The following is a 20,950-nucleotide window of genomic DNA, read 5'->3' on the forward strand; positions in this document are numbered from 1 at the left end:
ATAAAAGGACACTCGCGTTGAAAGATTATTCAATTAATAGAGAGTGACAGCACCACCGTACACAGAGAAAAGAACAGAGAGTGACAGGATGAATCTGTTTAATGTTGCTGATGTGTACATCGATAGGATAGTGAACTCCACCTCGAAGGCCAGGCAGGGAGCCATAAACGTGAATGAACAGAGCAGAATTAAGGTGCTGTTGCTGGATAAGGAGACCGTTTCCACCATATCTATGTGTGCCACCCAGAGTGAATTACTAGACCATGAGATCTTTTTGATTGATACGATTGAGAACGCCAGTCGGGATGTTATGAGACATCTTAAGTGTTTAGTATATGTTAAGCCTTGCGAAGAGAGTATCAGATGTTTGGTTCAAGAGTTACAAAACCCCAAATATGGAGAATACCACATTTTCTTCAACAACATGGTTAGCAAGTCACAATTGGAACGCCTGGCTGAAGCTGATAATTTAGAAGTGGTTGTCAAAATTGAAGAGATCTTTCAAGATTATCAAATTCTTGATCAAGACTTGTTCTCTTTCGATTTGGAAAGTGGAACTTTATTCAAGGAGGACCTCTCCATATGGAATGCCTCAGGGCTTAATACATGTGTGAATAGTCTGCTGTCTGTTTTACTCTCCTTAAAGGTAAGACCGGATATTCGTTTTGACAAAAATAGTAAACTCTGTAACAAATTGGCTAGAGAGTTAAATAATGACATCGAGAAACATGATAAGGCACTATTCGATTTTCCCACAATGGATGCTCCACCCATGTTAATAATACTAGATAGACAGAATGATCCAATGACACCACTCCTACAACCTTGGACGTACCGTTCCATGATTAATGAATATATTGGAATCAAGAGAAACATAGTGGATTTATCAGGGATCCCGGATATTGACAAAGATTTAATCAAAGTGACATTATCCTCTAAACAGGACCCCTTTTTCCATGATACAGTTTATTTAAATTTTGGTGAGTTGGGTGATAAAGTGAAACAATATGTCAATAATTATAAAAAGGCAACAAAATCAAACAGTAAGATCGATACCATTGAAGATATTAAAAATTTTATTGAAAAATATCCGGAATTTAGAAAATTATCAGGAAATGTGGCCAAACATATGGCTATCGTTAGTGAATTGGATAGACAACTAAAGCTTAGAGACATTTGGGAAATTAGTGAAGTGGAACAAAATTTGAGTGTTCATAAGGATAATCAAGAGGATTATGATAATTTAATCAAAATTTTAGAAACCCCCCAGGTTAAATTTTTCTACAAGATCAAATTAGCATGCATCTTTCTTTTAAGACATTCTGAAAATAATGTGAAGATTAATCAATTGGTGGAGATTTTGAAAAACCAAGGTGTCAGTATGGAGGAATTATCACTATTTTATAAATTTAAAAAGATAATAGAGGCTAAACTAAAAAGAGATTTAAACAAAGGCCAGGATGAAGGAAATTCAGTAGATAACAAAGACAACGACTTGCTAAGTGAACTAGCAAGAAAATTCAATACACGAATGGAATCTGCCAAAAATTTAAGTCAAGGTCGCAAAGCTCAAAACGATAATGTGTACATGCAACACATACCGGATATTTCCACCATGTTGACTGATCTGTCCAAGAATAAACTATCTCAAGTTAAATTTGGGATTATTGGCGGGACACAATCAAAGGAAGCTATCACTCCTGCGTCTGTGGTAGTTCCACAAGATGTGATCATATTTGTTGTCGGTGGTGTTACATATGAAGAAGCTCGTCTCGTTCGTCAATTTAATGAAACTATGAAAGGGAAGATGAGAGTTATTCTTGGTGGGACATCAGTCATCTCTACAAGTGACTATTTAAGTTCGTTCTCGTAATGTAAAGTGAATAGATTTATTATTACTTCAGGAAAATTTAAAAGAATATAATATTCATTATCATTACATTGCAAAGTTATAGACTCTGTAGACTCTACATTTTTTTACATAATAATCCGATTCAAACTAGGATTGAGGGCTCGAAGTGGCATACTTCTTTTCCCATAAAAGTAATTGTCTTGTGAGATCATCCATAAGAGCCAAAGACGTGTTATAATTTTGGAAAATGGAATCAATTTTACTGATGTACTCTTGATTTTCAACAAATTCTACCAAATAATCCCTACCTTTTTGGTCCTGACTTAATTCCCACTGTGTTCTTGAGATAAATTCCAAGATTGCAGCCACACGTCTTCTCATTTCATTAAGTGAGGTTCTTTGTGGAGGTAGCCTTGGTTTAACTGGTTTCGTTATGTCAATATCATTCTGGGTCTTGTTGTCATTAGCAGTTTTATTACGGTTATTTCTATATGGTCCTCTTCTCCCCGGTTTGGTAATCCTAGAAGACTTTCTTGGTTTAGAAAATGTATGTGTTGGTTTTTCCTCCAATGAAGAAATTGTAGTGGTGGATGCTGAAGGTGAAATAGATTCTTTTGAAGATTGTTTTTCTTCTTCCTCTTTGGAATTGCTCTCTTTTCCAATAATTTTATTTGATGGAATAGGTTGTTCACTATTTGTACGTTGAGAAACATCATTGGATTGCTCCCCCAAGTTCACTTTTGCACCTTCAGCATCATTGGATTGTGTCACTCCATGATCTTCTGGATTGTTTTCCTCTGGATTTGATATTCTCCTGCTTTCCTTTAGTGCCTTTTCCAGCATCCATTGATATTGCTTCTCCTCTCTCTCAACTAATGTTGCTCTTTTCCTATCTTGTAATTTTTTTGCCTCTTCATCATCATTCCCCTCGCCAGTAGGGTTTGAAGTTTCTTGTGTGAGTGGATCCAGGTCATCGTTTTCACCCTTGAGAGTATAATCCTCGCTTATGTTGGAATCGTCATGTGAGCGATGCTTTCTGGGCTTTCTATTTGCCTGTGATGTATCGTTATCATCTTCCAAATGTTGTTCCTTCTTCGTTTTCTGGGACGATTCACTCATTGAACTTGTCTCTTGATCAGGAACATCGCCATTGAGATGTGACCTAGCATTCCTTCGATATTGTCTTTTTTTCTGCTGAACAGGCTTATATATAGACTTATTCTCACCAGCATCAGTCAGATAAAGATGGTGTAAGTTTGGTTTACATTGTTCACACCAATACTTATCAGGTGCATTGCTGACTCCATCCGTGATGCCAACACAGTAGCCATGCTGCCATACCCCGCACTCTTCACACTGAATGAATAGTCCTGATCCATCCGGTGGATCCAGTTCGCCACATATACAACGGGTCTCCCCTTCTTCCTCTTCCTCCTCCTGCTCTTGTTCCTGTACAAGTCCTTGCTTGTCCAACTCATCTTCTTTCAGGGCTTTCTCTGAAGCCATTACTGTAGTCATATTGCCATCCATTGCTAACCTGTGCTCACCAACAGGACTGTATTATTTGCCAGAGTGAACTTGTTCAGTCTATACGAATAAATCAACATTTGCTATTATCCCGTGCATCGCGACACTACTCGTGTCTTTTCAACAAAGTTTCTGCAATTTTAGTAACACTTAAATCTATCCATCACCACCACAACCACACCCTCAGCAGACCACATCCTCCGTTGTTAGAAGAGACAAGCATCCTCCTACGAAGATCCACTACGTTTAATTAGTTTATTGCAGCCAATTTGGAAAAGAAGCACGCACAGTATCGCTCCATATCACATTTAACACACACAGGTAAAAGAACACGACAACGACAAACCAATAACCATTTCACAACTATCTTATGAGAAGAAGAAGCCCGTCACATTCCGATAACAATTTTGCAGTACCGAACAACAACTGCTCCTCTAATAACTCAAACTCACAACAAGTACTATCTCCTACTTCTGATGACCTTAACGCTAATGAACCTAATGACCCTGATGATAGTAGGCCCTGTCTACTATCTCAATCGCATTCAAAATTACAATCGGAATCTGTTATAAGAAACAACAAAAAGCCAGGAACTACGGTCGCTGGTGAAGAAACTACCAGCCCTGGCAAACATCGTACCAACAAGAAGAAACACGTGTCCACCTCTGCTAGCTCGAACTTGAAACTAGATTTGGACATATCGATGGCAAAGGCCTTCTCAAACTCTACTGCAAATGCCGTAGCTGTTCCAAGAATGATTATTCCGAAGAATACATCTACTCCAATTTCTACCACATCTATGAACTCCAATAACATTATTTCTACGCCGATGTCCAAATATTCAGATTCGTTTATGTCTTCACAATCTTCGTATAATTCTTCTTCGTTATCATCTTTTTCAACTTCAAGTCCTTCATATCATTCTTTCCCTTTTAACTCATCTTCTTCTTATAATAATAAATTATACCATAAGAAGAATTTAAGTAATAGTGTGCATGGTTCTCAATCGAGTCCAAGCTCTGCAAGAAGTAAAAACATTCCTAAACCTATTACCTTGAAAAGATATCCTCATGATCCTTCTTCTAAGGAATCTTTAGTCATTGATGACGTTATTGAAAAATTATTAAAGCTTGGGTTACCAAATTCTTCTGACTCTTCCAGTTCATCATCTTCATCGTCTGGATTTGTATCAAGAAAACATAGAAGTAAAGACTTCCCCTTCCATTCATGGGAAATTCAACTAATTTGTAATCATGCAAGGGAAATTTTTTTGGCTCAACCAACTTTATTGAAATTACAATCTTCTATTAAAATTGTTGGTGATATTCATGGTCAATTTACTGATCTTTTAAGGATTTTGAAATTATCAGGTGATCCATCTCAGACTAATTATCTTTTCTTGGGTGATTATGTGGACAGAGGAAAACAATCGTTAGAGACTATTCTCTTATTGCTTTGTTACAAGATTAAATATCCAAATAATTTCTTTATGATTAGAGGGAACCATGAATCTGCCAACGTAACCAAGATGTATGGTTTTTACGATGAATGTAAGAGAAGGAAAAATACAAAAGTTTGGAAATCATTCATTGATGTATTTAATTCTTTACCTCTGGCAGCTACCATCCAAGACAAGATTTTTTGCGTCCATGGTGGTATTTCACCTGATTTAACTGATTTAAAACAAATTGACAGTATTGTAAGGCCCACTGATATCCCTGATGAAGGTCTTGTCACGGATTTACTATGGAGTGATCCTGATTCATCAATTAATAATTGGTCTTTAAATGATAGGGGAGTATCTTACACATTTTCAAAGAAGAATGTACTGGATTTTTGTTCCAAGTTTAAATTCGATCTAATCATTAGAGGCCACATGGTAGTGGAAGATGGTTATGAATTTTTCGCAAAGAAAAAATTCGTTACAGTCTTTTCAGCACCAAATTATTGTGGTGAATTTCAAAATTGGGGGGCTGTCATGAGTGTCACAACGGGATTGATGTGCAGTTTCGAATTATTGAAGCCTCACTCTTTGAAAAATACCAAAAAAAGATAGCCAGTTCATTTTTGTTACTTTCTTCTAAGGAGTTCTGAAATTTTTTTTATTCTCCATATAATCTTTATTAAATTTTATCTACTTTAAAATATGATTCACAATTCTTTTCTACATTGCCATTGACCTTAACATTAATTTTCAGCTTTCATATGAAAGCTAAAAAAAAAATAAAACTCCGATACGGGGAGTCGAACCCCGGTCTCCACGGTGAAAGCGTGATGTGATAGCCGTTACACTATATCGGATAGTATTCCTTGAAATTTTGTTTAATAGTTTAACTACAGGCCATCTAATTTCCAGCATGTGCTTTTAATGTAGAGGAAGTAGAGACAGAGACACAACTTGGGATAAAGGAGTGGATGTTAACAATATTTGTTTTACAAAATTACTCCAGTCTTTTATTGTTAGTAATAAAACCTTGTGATGTAGGATTTCTTTTTGCTGGAAACAGATTTTAAATAGTAGTACTATTAATATCCTAAGATGAAGAGTCTATATATCTAGTTTGGTACAACCCCTTCGATAAAGACACTAACTACCAATTATGGTAAGAACGCTAAGAACTACAGGCATCGACGCGACACGATCATTATTGAATTTCATATCTGCCCACGTTGAAATACAAATTCGTGTTTGCTATTCCAACATCAGGATGGATATAAATAGACCAATAACTCGAAGTTTCAATTCTTAATACTCCTGTGTTACTTTTTTGATATTTTATGTATATTTTTACTTTAAAAAAAAAACCGAACTGTTAGCGTTATTACACAGTATCCATAACCGTTTGTTATAAGTCTTTTAATACGAGTAACCGTTGGTTGGCCACTTTTGGAGGGACACGATCCGATCGATCAATGGGTACGCAACACTCTGTCATATACTAACGTATATAAGCTACCATGTTGAGACGTCTTTGAGTGTTGGACCCTTTGGGTGTTTATTATTATAATAAATTCTCGTTGCTTTTGTATAAACAATATCTTTCTAAATAAAATAGTTTATCCTATTTTCAATTTTACTTCTAAGCAAAAAATTGGTATGTTTCATTTTCTTTCGTTACACCTATTTCCTTTTTCGTGCCTTTACCTGGTAAATGGTTCATATTTGCCGTAACAACAATTTATGGAAGTTGGTACAAAGTAGAGTAATTACTGGAAACAGGTAAAAAATGTCAGATATAATGTAGTAAGCATATATTCTATTAGTGATAAAGAGATTATTATTCTGTCACGTAAAATAAACGCCACGGCTGAAGCACTTTCGTTCACGAAATTGGAAATTCTGAAAAAAATGCGACATCAATGCCAATTAAATCCTCCAGAAAATTGCCCAGTTTACCTTTTTACTTATCATTATGTAAAACAACAATCAAAGGTAGAGCGGCATATAAAGCTGGGATTACAAATATTTTAGGCTCTAATATATTGGCTAATATCTAAAAAGACTGTTAGCAATTTTTGAATGAGTTCCAGAGAGTTTCCTACGGAATGGGGAGTCGATCCAAAATGTAATGTAATGCAGTATGCGACTGAGCAATGTGAACAGAAATGTGTTTGCTCGAGGGCCGTACGCAACCAAAAATTGAGGTCATGTTCTTCGCTCAAGTTCTCATGGAGATTTGAGGATTACTACGACGCAATTATTATCAAAAATCCGGTCTTATGCAAGCTGTATGAAAAGTTTACACATTACCCACTCTTGAACGAGAAATATTACAGGGGAACTCTTTTAGAAACGAACCATAACGTAAACGAAATTTTGGTTATTTGTGGCCCATATTTGAGTGAAGTTCCTACTTTTGCCATCTGTAACGATATTCCTCTGGAAGACTTAGAAGAAACACTCGAAGAACTTGGCGGTATAGAAACTATCAGAGAAATAATATCTTCGGAACTGGCGAAACCAATCAACCATGGGCGGCCGTTGACAAATCCACCGTTTGCAAAATATGATACACTCTCATATTATTGTATACCGGTTGCGGACAAGCCCGTCGAATTCTTACCACCACCAATTCTCTTTATAGGATGCTGTAGTTCAGCTGTAATTTACACTTATGTGCAGTCGCTCTACATAGAATTGAAGAAAAGGCAATCCCAAGTGGATTGCACTACCTTGCAATATGCATTGAGAAATACCAGTGTGACGCTAGAAAGTCATCTAGAAATTCAGCGGTATAACAAACTTGCCAAAAAAAATGTACATCAGGTGGTTTCGAAATGCTATCGCCCAAAGAACATGACTAAGGAGATTCTGTCGTCGCTACTTCAAGTATTCGAGAGGATATCTACTTCTATTGTATTGCAGTCATATGTTTTACCCTGTGGAGACATCTTCTGCACAGAACCTTCTGTAACTATTGCAGATACGCAGGACAATTATCAGTATAATATGTTTGAGCAGGCGCACGTATATAAGAAATTGCTGGATTATGATGAAAATACTGTTGTCGGCATGCCGCAATATTCTTCTAGTGGCAAGGATATATCCTTAAAACAGGACTATAAGGGAGGCATACTACGGAGAAAAAATGAGAATCGTTCACTGTGAGGTGCTTTCTCTTACGTGATTATAAGATGAGCATTTTTTTTTTGTTTGGGTTACTTTTGCATATTCCAAACTCCAATCATTGATTTATTTATGGTTACCGATGGCTATTTGACAAGGTAGTTGTTAGAGTAAATAGGATGCTCAGTATTTAGGAAGATAATATCCCTGGTATAATGAATCCTTAAGGAAATTTATGTCTCGGAATAGATTTATTTGGTTTTATTTTATGTGGTAATAGGATAGTGATCCTAGAAGAGGATGGGTGCTGGAAAATTCCTTCTATAAATATCGTATTATGCTAGCAGGTATTGCATGGGATGAAGCAAAAAGGTTAATGAAGCATATTAAAATTATAATGTACTTTGAATATGTCCGGCTTTAACTAAATATGCCTAAGTCCTTCATATATGGAAACAAGTTCAAATCAAATTGGTGGTTTTTGTTGGAACCGAATATTCTACAAGATGGATAGGATACGTTTATCAAAGAGCAGGTTGTTCCACAAAGAATGAAATAGAACAATATAGAATATGATCAAAAAGAAAAGAGTAATTTTAGAGTTCGACAGAAAAGTTGTAGAACATAATTCTATGATCAGAATAAGCTTATCCGACGACGTCTGGTTTCTATGTGAAAAAAATATTTCAACCCAAATAGAAAACTATGTAAAGGGTAAGAATGTGAGAAAGAAGGTATTGGTTAAATATTAGTTAAGATATTATATATTTTATTATATAGAAAAAACCACGAAGAAAATATTGTATATTATTAAGAAAAATGACTGAACAAAGTAACCCTACCAGTTCTCTACAAGATAAGGAACACAGATATTATCACAACTAATACCAACTTCCTCATGATAAGTTGAATGGTAGGTCGACGACGACGACGCTCGATGGGTTGGATCAAGATTCTTCAATGACGCAGTTACCCTAAGTGACTGACTGATCAGGTCTACTCTTAGTATCTCAGCCAATACGTCTCATAGGTATCGTTGAGCTTATCGAAATTTACCTAACATTATATATATTTTTTACTTTTAAAGAAAACAAAACCTTTTAGAAACATTTCGAGGACATTAATATACTAATTAAACTATCACAAATGGGCCTAATATATATTCAGGATGGAAACTTACATGAACTTTAACACAGGATATGAAAGAATGGATACTTCCGAGTGGTTTGGAAATATATCGTTTATAATACTGTAGCCAGAAATTAAAGTATTAAATAAATTGAAGAAGCATGTCGAATATTAATCATCCAGAAATCATCTATCTAATGCAACAAGAAATAACTTACGATAAAAGAGTAGACATTAACAACATTCACTTGACAAGAATGGATATTATCCCTTTGTTTTATTTTTAGTAATAAAAGCTTGTGATGTAGGGTTTTTTCTTTTGTATTGCCGCTATCTGGTCCTGAGGGATTGTTAGGTGGTCTCTCTTTGTACGTATTTCGGCTAGCACTGACATCTTTCCTAAAAACCAACAGAATTATACTTAGGTGTGCTTAAACCCATTAACATCTACCTAACACTGTCTCCCTGGGTAAAATACATTTAGCTGAATAATGTCGGTATTCTTGAGAGAAAGTGTGTTTAGAGGTACTTATAATATAAATGTTAGCGTTATTACACAGTATCCATAACCGTTTGTTATAAGTCTTTTAATACGGGTAACCGTTGGTTGGCCACCTTCGGAGGGACACGATCCGATCGATCACCGGACGTGTCAGACCACTTAGTATGCAAGTAGGGGGTTGCATTGTATTGGTCACTATGTCATATGCTAACGTATATAAGCTACCATGTTGAGACGTCTTTGACTGCTGGACCCTTTGGGTATTTATTTATATTAATATATATTACTTACGTAATATAACGAAGAATACTTTGAATTAAAGGATTACTCTTAACAATAAATTACCCTAACGGCGTAAAAAAGTCAAACTTAGATGTCTTGTGACGTACGCAGGAAATAAAAAAATTAGATAACCTACTATTTTCCTAGTGCTACCACCATCAGGCTCTTTATTCAAATGGGATTCGAGAATGGGGATATTTGTGTCAGTTTCACTATGTGTTAAAATATGTGTCGTTTCTGTCAGGCGGGTAACGATTGGTTAAACACGAGATTAATCACTTGATATAAAACAAGGGGTAAGATCGTATTGAAAACTGGGTCAGTCATATGGTGAGATATAAATATGGGTATCCAGGACGAAATGTCCTTGGTTGTTGGATGCTTTGAACATTTGCTACACTATCCATTACTTAGATAACCAAGAATACTTTGAATTAAGGAGTTGCTCATAACAGATACAAGAGCGTTAGGATCGGTTCCTTCCGAGAGGTTCCAGTGTTGGAACCTTTTATAACATTCTAAGTGGCGTCAGTGTGAAACACAATAGTTGAAAGTACAGAGTTTCATTCTCTTATCCGAGGATAGGATATTTACGTACAGAAATTGAATTAGAAGGATCGAGAAGCGATTTTTGATGTTAACTCTATGGGAACAAGTGATGGTCAGGGATACATGTGTTATTGTAGATACAATCACAGTGTTAATTGACGTGAAATCTAAAAAAATAATCTTTGATTTCGCCCAGGATCGAACTGGGGACGTTCTGCGTGTTAAGCAGATGCCATAACCGACTAGACCACGAAACCATGTTATTTGTGATTTTTGTTGGATAATTAATTCAACCGACTCTAACATGTTTTCGAAGGAATATTGATGATTACTTACTTATGTTTTGTTGTTTTGGGAGCTTTGGGTCCCCATGCTCAACCATGTTATCTGACCTAGATTATCTCATTGGTAGATCGTTGCGTACTGTATCGGAGAATTTTTTCTGTAATTCTCTTGGTAACGAAACAATCATTTGGTTCATCGACAGCATCAATTGTAATAGCACACACTATTTCATCATCTTCTTCAAGACTGTCATCAAAGGAGCATATGTCAATAACATTTACTTTGTAGATCGGACAGGGTATCTGTTTCTTACTTTCATTCAAATCCTTTAATTTCTCGTTTGTTGCGATAATCGGATTTCCAAGAATGATTTCGTGATCCATAAATGGGATCTCACATAAACAGCTTCTTCAACTTTGATGGTATCTTTGATTAATTCCAAATTAACGACTTCGGTAGTAATAACGGCGCCTTTCGGCACCATTTCTTTGAATCTGAACCATGGAGCAGTAAACTTGGATAACTCTAACTCATGAGGTATGTCGGACCTAATGAATGACATGGGAGAACCAGTATCCATCAAAACTTTGATAGTGGTTCCCTCACACAACATGTCTACCTGATATGTTTGACCAACCTTCAGGGCCTTTTTATTAGTGATAAGACACAACGTTTTAATCACGTTGTGACTGGGTCTCGGAGCAACTTCAATCATTGTTCGCATCGGCATCACTAGAGTCAGCGGAAGCATTGGCAGCATTACAACGGCTGCGGGACAATCCCTGTACGAGTGATTCGGTTGCTTGCATCTAAAACATAAATGCTTTTCGATACATTCCTGACGAGATCGAGAAGTGGAGTTATTGAATCTCCCGTGTCTTCTATGTCCATTGGCGTTTCTTTTCCTCCCTCTGGGTTCAGTGCAGTTGGACCAAATATAAGAGATGGCTGATGTAGTCATAATATCATCCCCGTCAGCACCAATCAAAGGGTCAAGAGCGGAGAAGAATCCCTCATCAACGGCAACAGTGTCATAAGCGGCTTCAAGTGCGTCGTCCAACGTTTGCGGGTGTGCTAACGTGACAAGACGACAAGTTTCCTTGGTAAGGCCACGATAATATGCAAGGATCGCACCTTTGTCTGTCCAGACGCCATCAGGCATCAACGACCATAATTGACGGAAAGCAGAATTATACTTCTCGACGCCAAGTGAGGCTTGGGACAGTTTTCTCATGGCATTCACGATCTTGTTAGGGTCCAATCTTTGAAAGAAGTGGGCCTTAAATGATTTTAAAAAGGCGTCATAATAATTTGACGCATCATCAGAATACTATTTGAGGAACCAGGAAGCAGGGGGTCCGGTAAGGCTACGACCAAAAAAGGCGATCCTTTCAGGGTCGGAGTTAACACGACGGGTGATGAATTGAACCTTCATCATGGCAATGAATTCAGGTAATTGAAGAATATCACCATGACCAGAAAAAGTTTTTGGAACAGGGCCTCTTAATAAGGCTGGAGCCAGGTCGGAAGTAATAGGATCGGCGGCTTCATACAGAAATTCTCCACTATTAAGATTATCAGATATCTGTGAATAGTGAAAAAAACGGTGGAATTTAGCGAGACTTATTTATAAAATATAACCAAAGCGCTACGAAATGTTGAATCGGGAACCGTGGATCGTAATAAGTCTAAGTACTTGTAGTAAGCAGTGGAAGCGACCTCTAAGTAAACGGATGAAGATGCGATCAAATACAGTTAATTAGTTCAACAATATAAAACTTATATTTTACTATAATAATCTCTTAGATATTTCATTTGACAATATGTAAAAGCGAATAAAATAAGACGATCTTAAGAAGGTAATAAGGTAAATTTGTAAATAAAAATGGTTATTTATATAGACTTTATAATAAATATAAATAGCATGCAAGCGGGGCAGGAGAATATGCAATAATCGTAATGTTTGTCGTTAGTGTAAAAATTATCATTGTTTTGATAATTTCTTCAATTCTTCTAAACGATCAATCAATTTCTTACGCCTCGTTATTGGTGCATGAGCAAATCTTCTCTCCAAATCATCACCGTTTTCGTCCTCATTGAAATTGGGATGGTGATTACTCATGTTCATCTTAGTGACGCGATCGTCGTCATCCTCCTCCATCTCATCCATCTCATCAGTTGTAGAATTACTAACATTAGCACTATTATTAGCATTATTCTTGGATCCACTATACGTTAAATTATTTTCAGCCATGGCGTAATAATCGTGGAATATCTTTCTCCTTCTCACATTAATGAACCAATTGGAGAGTTGCACTTTCGTCAACCCAGTCTTGATCAACAATTCTCTCTTTTCTTGTGATGTTGGATATGGATTTTGTAAATGATTCAGCAGCCATGTATTTAATATTTGAACCATCTCCTTAGGTAAGTTAGATCTCCTGTTATTATGGGAGACCTGTTTCTTTTGAAAGTTCTTCCTATTGAGAGGCAATTTCGTATTATTGTTGGTGGTGGTGGTTGTGGTGGTAGGTGATGCTAGTGCAGATGATGCTTCTACAAGTTGAGGTTTGTGATATTTTGGAAAGGGGTCCTGTGAGGAAGAGGAGACATTGCGAGAGGTCACGGTGGGTACAATGTTTTGTTGTTGTTCAGCGACGGTTCTTGGGATGGGGAGTGTGGTAGAATTAACAAAGGAATCTTGACGTACTTTTGGTACGATTATCCTTGGTGTATTTGTATTTGTGGTTGGTGTTTCAATGTTATCTATTATATGTTGAATGGGTGGCAGTTTAAAACTGTCTTCCTCCTTATCCTTGTGCGGCATGTCTTGTCGTGTTGGGAAACTTGCTGGAGGTAAGGGAAGATTAGATCTGGATGGATCTATCAAATATGAAATTTCAAATTTAAGTATAAAAATGGCAAATTGAAATTCCAGTTAAAATGATGTTACGTTAAAGGATACCACCTATCTGGGTGACAGATACGCATTCCGTGGAAAGAGTCAGATAAAACCTGCATGATGACAACCTCGGTTGGTGTCTTTGTGCGCTTGTTTCTGGGTGGACGTGCACCAATTGGTGTCAATTTCTTGTCACATTTTTTGCTTCAAACTGAAATTTTGTTCAAATCAGCCCTAGGGCACGCCGTTTATAGCCCTAGGGCTGGAAAGCCACAACACCCAATCATCGCGCCACAACTATTTTCATTATCATTATCATCTTTATTTTTGGTAGGGCGGTAAAAATAAACTGGAGATCATTTCAGCGTCTGCTAATACAATGGGCACTTCCAGTGATAACCAGACTTGTTTCTTCATCGATCTGGTTTGTAATCTGAACCTGATGGACAACTTGTGTGTAATCTTCAATCGGATCATATCGTCTACTCGAGCACTCCTCTCACAATAGAAACTGCGTATCTGTCTGCTTGAGGAGGGAACAATTAACTCTTTCCAATCCAGAGAGTAGCATTGTTCACTATCTGGTAGCTCATCTTTAAACGTTTTGCTCGCTAGCGGGTAATAATACTTTTTAGTGAACGCACCCTCTAGGACTTGGAAACTCTTATGCTTCAACCGTGGAAGGGAGACAATTTGACACAGTGAAACTGTAACCATGGCCAACCTGTACTCCATATCCCTCTGGCAAATATCAAGTAAAATTTGGAAAGGTTCATCCATTTCAATTAACCGTGACGAAAGAGTCAATTGATAACTCATATCTTTGGATTTCCAATTACCTGATGCAAACACATTCTCATGCTTCATCGTTTCACATTCAGAAGGTAACACTCTCTTGACATGAACGTCTCTGGTTAACAAAATCGTATCAAAGCAACCAGGTTTTACGTGCCTCTTCTTTACTTTCAAAAAGGTTAAACAACTCTCCAATCGATAACAAGTGGACCCCCAATCGGTACTGCATTCAGAGGGGAACACACCATCTTGTAATGTGAAAGTGAACGGGAATTCATACACTCCAAAGGGTAACAGATGCAATTGTGATGATCCATTCAATAGGTCTACTTGCAATTGGTGTGCTGGATACTCAAGAACGTTTAAATTCTTGACAACGTTATAGTAAGGTTCCACGCCACCAAAGACAAAACATCCGTATTCCTTGATGAAACATTTTAAAGTGACAGTGTTACATTTGACTACCAGAGGTATATCATGTCGAGATACGGTAATTATAACTTTTCCTGTAATGGAAACTGGAGCCTTGGGGGCGGTAGACCAATCAGCATCAGACGATGACATATCCTCTGAAACTTCGTAACAGGTGGACTCCAACAGATCCGGGATAAACAATCTTTCACACTCAGGGGACACTATTATTTCCACTTTATGACCCAATTTGCTATTAACGTATTGACTTACACATGGGTTCCAATCAGTCAAAGCAGGATCGTAACAGTACTCAAATTGGCCCGTGTCGTTCTTGATAGTGGTACCCCCATATTTCAAGTCCTTCAACCTGAGTGTTTTGCGAGGCAATGTGTCCATACTTGGAGGGTTTGTCTCTGTTTTGGCTTGTTCTGTTCTGTTCTGTTCTCTTTCTTGTTAATATTGTTATCTTGAAGTGTTTATACGCCTTTAAAGGGGAAAATTAGCCGCCCAGATCCTTAACACACCTCTATCATCTAATCCTATACACAAACAAAGCTTAATGTACTCACAAACACCTACCATTAACCACCCACCACACTTCCCAACATTTATAGTACACTCATCCACAACAACAATGCTCAGGGTCCATTTCTTAATACTCCGAAACCATCCCACGTCAACACCCGTCAACAGCGATCTCCAGACCACCACGCAAATTTTTTTCCAATGAGTCAACCGGAAAATATCCATCCAGCGAGTATAATACAAACCTCATCTTGAAAAATTTGTCATTCACTCTATTGTTATGTTATTTTCGACATTATAACCGAAACAGAAAGCATCCACAATGAGCTCCACTCCAACACCAATGTTCAACGCAGACGATACCCCAGTACAAGACGCCGCTGAAGACGTCAGAATTCTAGGTTACGACCCATTGGTCTCTCCAGCACTACTTCAAGTGCAAATTCCAGCCACTGAAAAGTGTATCGAAACCGCCAAGAAGGGTAGAAGAGAATCCATCGAAATCATCTCCGGAAGAGATGACAGAGTGCTAGTCATTGTCGGTCCATGTTCCATTCACGATTTGGATGCCGCTCAAGAATACGCTCTTAAATTGAAGAAATTAGCGGATGAATTGTCACAAGATTTAGTCGTCATCATGAGAGCATACTTGGAAAAACCAAGAACCACCGTCGGTTGGAAGGGTCTAATCAATGATCCTGATGTCAATAACACTTTCAACATCAACAAGGGTTTGCAATCCGCTAGACAATTGTTCGTCAACTTGACTAACATTGGTCTACCAATTGGTTCCGAAATGCTAGATACCATCTCTCCACAATACTTGGCTGATTTGTTGTCTTTCGGGGCCATCGGTGCAAGAACCACTGAATCTCAACTTCATAGAGAGTTGGCCTCCGGTTTGTCCTTCCCAATCGGGTTCAAGAACGGTACTGACGGTACTCTAGGTGTCGCCGTCGATGCTTGTCAAGCCGCTTCTCATTCTCATCATTTCATGGGTGTCACCAAGCATGGTGTCGCTGCCATCACCACTACAAAGGGTAATGAACATTGTTTCGTCATTCTAAGAGGGGGTAAGAAGGGTACCAACTACGATGCCAAGTCTGTCGCTGAAGCTAAGGCTCAATTGCCAGCTGGTTCCAACGGGTTGATGATCGATTACTCTCATGGTAACTCCAATAAGGATTTCAGAAACCAACCAAAGGTTAATGACGCCGTCTGTGAACAAATTGCTAACGGTGAAAACGCCATCATCGGTGTCATGATCGAATCTAACATCAACGAAGGTAGCCAAAAGATCCCACCTGAAGGTAAGGCTGGTTTGAAATACGGTGTCTCCATTACTGATGCTTGTATAAGTTTCGAAACCACTGAAGACGTCTTGAAAAAGTTGGCCGCCGCTGTCAGACAAAGAAGAGAAGTCAACAAGCAAAAGGCTTAATTCCATTTGCCAGGCACTTTCACTCCCTCCTATATATAAAAATATCGACTTAATGTATAACTAATATAACGTTGAAATTAATACTAATGATAATAAATTTATTATAATAAATAATAATAATTGTCCCGGGTAACTGAAGTGACTCATGTCAGAAATCGTTAACTAATTAAACTGGCAATATAAAGGGAAGAAAAGAAGTCAAACCAAGAACAGATACATAAAAGTGACAAGACAAGCTTCGCTCCATTCTCAAGAGTTTCTAGAACAACAACCACAACGAGCAATGTCCTCTACAGTCCACGTCATCGACGTAGAAAGTGGGAACTTACAATCCCTAACAAACGCCATCGAATACCTGGGTTACAAAGTCCATCTGATAAAGACACCCTCGGACCCAGAATTAGCTAATGCTAACAGATTGATTCTTCCAGGGGTGGGGAACTACGGTCATTTTGTCGATAATCTATTCTCTCGTGGGTTCGAACAACCCATCAAATCATACATTTCATCCGGTAGACCCATAATGGGGATCTGTGTTGGGTTACAGGCCTTATTCTCTGGATCGGTGGAAAGCCCCGAGAGTTCTGGTTTAAAACTTATTGAGTTGGTCCTAGGGAGATTTAATGATGACGAGAAACCAGTACCGCAAATTGGTTGGAATAGTATCATAGATGATGATGAATTGTTTTTTGGTTTGGATCCATTGAAGAGATACTATTTTGTTCATTCGTTTGCAGCCATCTTGAATGAATCCATTGAACAAAAATTGAAAAATCAAGGTTGGAAATTGGCAAAGGCCAGATATGGTACTGAAGAATTCATTGCTGCCGTCTGGAGACAAAACGTATTTGCCACTCAATTCCATCCAGAGAAATCAGGAAAGGCAGGTTTACAAATCATTGATAATTTCTTGAAACAACAACATCCAAAACTACCAAACTATTTGGAAGAGGAAAAACAATTGCTCTCCAATGATTATTCCAATTATGGACTTACAAGAAGAATTATCGCATGTTTGGACGTCCGTTCCAATGATCAAGGAGACTTGGTCGTCACTAAAGGTGACCAATACGATGTTCGTGAAAAGGAGGGGAATAAAGACGTGAAAAACTTGGGGAAACCAGTTCAATTAGCTAAAAAATATTACCAACAAGGCGCAGATGAGGTCACTTTCTTAAATATAACATCATTTAGAGATTGTCCGCTAAGAGATGCCCCAATGTTACAAGTACTTAAGAACAGTGCCAAGACAGTCTTTGTACCATTGACAGTCGGTGGTGGTATTAAGGATATTGTAGACGTGGACGGAACCAAGATACCCGCCTTGGAAGTGGCAAGTTTATATTTCAGATCAGGTGCCGATAAAGTATCTATTGGTACGGATGCTGTATATGCAGCTGAGAAATTTTATGCATTAGGAGGCCATGGTGATGGTACTTCACCTATTGAAACCATCTCTAAGGCATACGGTGCCCAAGCTGTCGTCATATCAGTAGACCCCAAGAGAGTTTACGTCGACTCTCCATCAGATACGAAAAACAAAACTTTCAAGACCAAATTCCCAGACTCTAAGGGGCGCACATGGTGTTGGTACCAATGTACTATAAAGGGGGGTAGAGAATCAAGAGATCTAGGTGTATGGGAATTGACAAGAGCATGTGAAAGACTAGGTGCAGGTGAGATATTATTGAATTGTATTGATAAAGATGGGTCCAACTCCGGGTACGACTTGGAATTGATTCAACATGTCAAGGATGCTGTTAGAATCCCAGTTATTGCATCCAGCGGTGCAGGTAATCCTGAACATTTCGAAGAGGCATTCACTGAAACGGGCGCAGACGCTTGTTTAGGTGCCGGTATATTCCATAGAGGGGAATACACCGTTAATGACGTTAAAGAATTCCTCCTCACCCATGGCTTAAAGGTTAGAATGGATAACAACTGATAGAGAAGTGTATGTACATTTATATTTTTATTTATATTTAACAGCATTGATGAAATTAATGAAATAGGTATTTATTGTCTATAATTGCTTTATGATTTACCGGTACAAATAACCGCGCTATCTCGAGCCGGTATGGGAATCTATCTGAAAATTTTCACAAAGCGATGAGATGAGGTGAAAAAAAATTTAAGATTCAATTAGGAATTAACAAGGTAAAAGGCATTGAATATAAGGGCATCCAAGTGACTACATTAACGATACGAAGATGGCTAGAGCAACAGGAGGCAAAGCTAGAAAGCAAAGACATGATCCACTATTGAAGGATTTGGATTCCGCTCAAGGGAACTTGAAGAAAGTCAAGAATAGAAGAGATGCCACAGGCAGTGATGATGAAAGTGAATTTGTTGACTCGAAGGCCTCTAGAAAGATTTTACAATTAGCCAAGGAACAACAAGATGAGATTGCAGAAGAAGAAAATGTTGAAGCTCAAATCGCATCTCAAGATGCAGCTAGGTTTAAAAGGTTGAATTATGATGATGAGGATGAAGATGAATCAGAACAAGAGGAGAATATCTCCGACTTCGAACCAGAAGAATTTGGTGAAGGAGAAGAAGAGGAAGAATTAGTGGAAATCGATGAAGAAGATGCAGCCATGTTCGAACAATATTTCAAGAAACCGGAAGATTTTAACTCTTTGGGTGGTAGTTATAATTTAGCTGATAAGATTATGGCATCTATTAGAGAAAAGCAAGAACAAGTGCATTCCATGGAGGATGATCTAGCATATAAGCAAGAAAGTACTATTGCAAATGGTTCAACTCCATCAGCTTTAAGAAATGGTGAAGGTGTTGCATTACCAGAGAAAGTTATTAGAGCATATACAACTGTTGGAAGTATTCTTAAAACATGGACTCACGGTAAGCTGCCAAAGTTATTCAAAGTTATTCCATCATTAAGGAATTGGCAAGATGTTCTATATGTGACCAATCCAGAAGCTTGGTCACCGCATGTGGTTTATGAAGCTACCAAATTGTTTGTTTCAAATATGACTGCTAAAGAAGCTCAAAAATTCATTAATTTAATCCTATTGGAACGTTTCCGTGAAAATATTGAAACAAGTGATGACCATTCGTTGAATTATCATGTATACCGTTCCTTGAAGAAATCACTTTATAAGCCAAGTGCTTTTTTCAAAGGGTTTTTATTTCCATTAGTGGAAACTGGTTGTAATATTCGTGAAGCTACTATTGCTGGTAGTGTCTTGGCCAAGGTTTCCGTCCCAGCACTACATTCTTCCGCTGCATTAAGTTATTTATTAAGATTACCATTTTCTCCAGCTACCACAGTGTTTATTAAAATTCTTCTGGATAAGAAATATGCGTTACCATATCAAACGGTTGACGAGTGTGTCTATTATTTTATGAGATTTAGAATATTAGATGATGGTAGTAATGGTGAAGACGCTAGTAGAACTTTACCAGTGATATGGCATAAGGCATTTTTAACATTTGCACAACGTTATAAAAATGATATAACTCAGGATCAAAGAGATTTCCTATTGGAAACAGTGCGTCAAAGAGGACACAGGGATATTGGACCAGAAATTAGAAGAGAACTTTTGGCTGGTGCTGGTAGAGAATTTGTTGCTCCAGGGGAAGGAAATGATGATCTAATGCTTGATGTATAAATCTAGTCATTTCTATGTTCGAGAATATTGATAGCATACGCCATATATAGAATTACGCAATGTACAATACTAAACTATCTTTTCATAAATGATTAATTTGTTTTTCAATGGAGACAAATGACGTTTCCATCGTAACTCTGCAAGCCTAGTTCTTAAAATACCGCAAATAAATAGTGGCCGTAGTACCAACTCAAGAGATATATAGAGAACTAAATTATAGAAGATTTCTGCCCACATACTATCAAACGATGAACCGTAGAAACTTGGTCAGTGTTAGCGAAAGGGGCAAATTTGACTCTGAGGTCCCTATATTGTTAGTTTCTCAATGCGTGGAAGTGAGATGGAAACTATGCAGCATATGAATCTCGAAGTCCGACATCTACAATCGACAACAGAAAGAACTCCTGCAAGAGCCAATTGTAAACCTCAATCAACGCGATTCACTACATAGTCCATTTGAACATGTTGAAATTTTAAGGGACCCACAATGTTTTTTTTAAAAAGAAGACTTGTTTTAAAGAGACAAGCGTCAATAAACTTGCTCTTTCA

At 37.7% G+C, this 20,950-nt stretch overlaps 10 protein-coding genes and 2 non-coding genes across 12 annotated transcripts; 6 read left to right on the plus strand and 6 right to left on the minus strand.

Annotated features, from left to right (window-relative positions):
- Positions 1-88: 88 nt before the first annotated feature.
- Positions 89-1,873, plus strand: VPS45 (Vps45p; the record flags this gene model as incomplete). The annotated part of the gene is made up of 1 exon (XM_003677719.1): positions 89-1,873. The coding sequence occupies one exon, from the start codon at positions 89-91 to the stop codon at positions 1,871-1,873; it is 1,785 nt and encodes a 594-aa protein (XP_003677767.1).
- A 126-nt stretch (positions 1,874-1,999) lies between these two features.
- Positions 2,000-3,382, minus strand: CTI6 (Cti6p; the record flags this gene model as incomplete). Its single annotated transcript, XM_003677720.1, has 1 exon — positions 2,000-3,382. One exon carries the CDS (start codon positions 3,380-3,382, stop codon positions 2,000-2,002), a length of 1,383 nt encoding a protein of 460 aa, XP_003677768.1.
- Positions 3,383-3,749: 367 nt separating this feature from the next.
- Positions 3,750-5,435, plus strand: PPQ1 (protein-serine/threonine phosphatase; the record flags this gene model as incomplete). The annotated part of the gene is made up of 1 exon (XM_003677721.1): positions 3,750-5,435. One exon carries the CDS (start codon positions 3,750-3,752, stop codon positions 5,433-5,435), a length of 1,686 nt encoding a protein of 561 aa, XP_003677769.1.
- A 173-nt stretch (positions 5,436-5,608) lies between these two features.
- On the minus strand, positions 5,609-5,680 carry NCAS0Htrna7E. The gene has a single exon. It is a non-coding gene; the product is annotated as a tRNA-Glu (tRNA).
- A 1,219-nt stretch (positions 5,681-6,899) lies between these two features.
- Positions 6,900-7,988, plus strand: NCAS0H01110 (uncharacterized protein; the record flags this gene model as incomplete). The annotated part of the gene is made up of 1 exon (XM_003677722.1): positions 6,900-7,988. One exon carries the CDS (start codon positions 6,900-6,902, stop codon positions 7,986-7,988), a length of 1,089 nt encoding a protein of 362 aa, XP_003677770.1.
- Positions 7,989-10,590: 2,602 nt separating this feature from the next.
- On the minus strand, positions 10,591-10,664 carry NCAS0Htrna4V. The gene has a single exon. It is a non-coding gene; the product is annotated as a tRNA-Val (tRNA).
- A 356-nt stretch (positions 10,665-11,020) lies between these two features.
- On the minus strand, positions 11,021-11,926 carry NCAS0H01120 (gag protein; the record flags this gene model as incomplete). Its single annotated transcript, XM_003677723.1, has 1 exon — positions 11,021-11,926. One exon carries the CDS (start codon positions 11,924-11,926, stop codon positions 11,021-11,023), a length of 906 nt encoding a protein of 301 aa, XP_003677771.1.
- A 750-nt stretch (positions 11,927-12,676) lies between these two features.
- On the minus strand, positions 12,677-13,519 carry NCAS0H01130 (homeobox domain-containing protein; the record flags this gene model as incomplete). The annotated part of the gene is made up of 1 exon (XM_003677724.1): positions 12,677-13,519. One exon carries the CDS (start codon positions 13,517-13,519, stop codon positions 12,677-12,679), a length of 843 nt encoding a protein of 280 aa, XP_003677772.1.
- A 396-nt stretch (positions 13,520-13,915) lies between these two features.
- Positions 13,916-15,199, minus strand: SPO23 (Spo23p; the record flags this gene model as incomplete). The annotated part of the gene is made up of 1 exon (XM_003677725.1): positions 13,916-15,199. One exon carries the CDS (start codon positions 15,197-15,199, stop codon positions 13,916-13,918), a length of 1,284 nt encoding a protein of 427 aa, XP_003677773.1.
- A 451-nt stretch (positions 15,200-15,650) lies between these two features.
- ARO4 (3-deoxy-7-phosphoheptulonate synthase ARO4) lies at positions 15,651-16,769 on the plus strand (the record flags this gene model as incomplete). The annotated part of the gene is made up of 1 exon (XM_003677726.1): positions 15,651-16,769. One exon carries the CDS (start codon positions 15,651-15,653, stop codon positions 16,767-16,769), a length of 1,119 nt encoding a protein of 372 aa, XP_003677774.1.
- Positions 16,770-17,052: 283 nt separating this feature from the next.
- On the plus strand, positions 17,053-18,714 carry HIS7 (imidazoleglycerol-phosphate synthase; the record flags this gene model as incomplete). Its single annotated transcript, XM_003677727.1, has 1 exon — positions 17,053-18,714. One exon carries the CDS (start codon positions 17,053-17,055, stop codon positions 18,712-18,714), a length of 1,662 nt encoding a protein of 553 aa, XP_003677775.1.
- A 265-nt stretch (positions 18,715-18,979) lies between these two features.
- On the plus strand, positions 18,980-20,401 carry ENP1 (snoRNA-binding rRNA-processing protein ENP1; the record flags this gene model as incomplete). Its single annotated transcript, XM_003677728.1, has 1 exon — positions 18,980-20,401. The coding sequence occupies one exon, from the start codon at positions 18,980-18,982 to the stop codon at positions 20,399-20,401; it is 1,422 nt and encodes a 473-aa protein (XP_003677776.1).
- Positions 20,402-20,950: the final 549 nt, after the last annotated feature.

This window comes from Naumovozyma castellii, chromosome 8 (genome assembly GCF_000237345.1).
Source record: "Naumovozyma castellii chromosome 8, complete genome".
NCBI lineage: Eukaryota > Fungi > Ascomycota > Saccharomycetes > Saccharomycetales > Saccharomycetaceae > Naumovozyma > Naumovozyma castellii.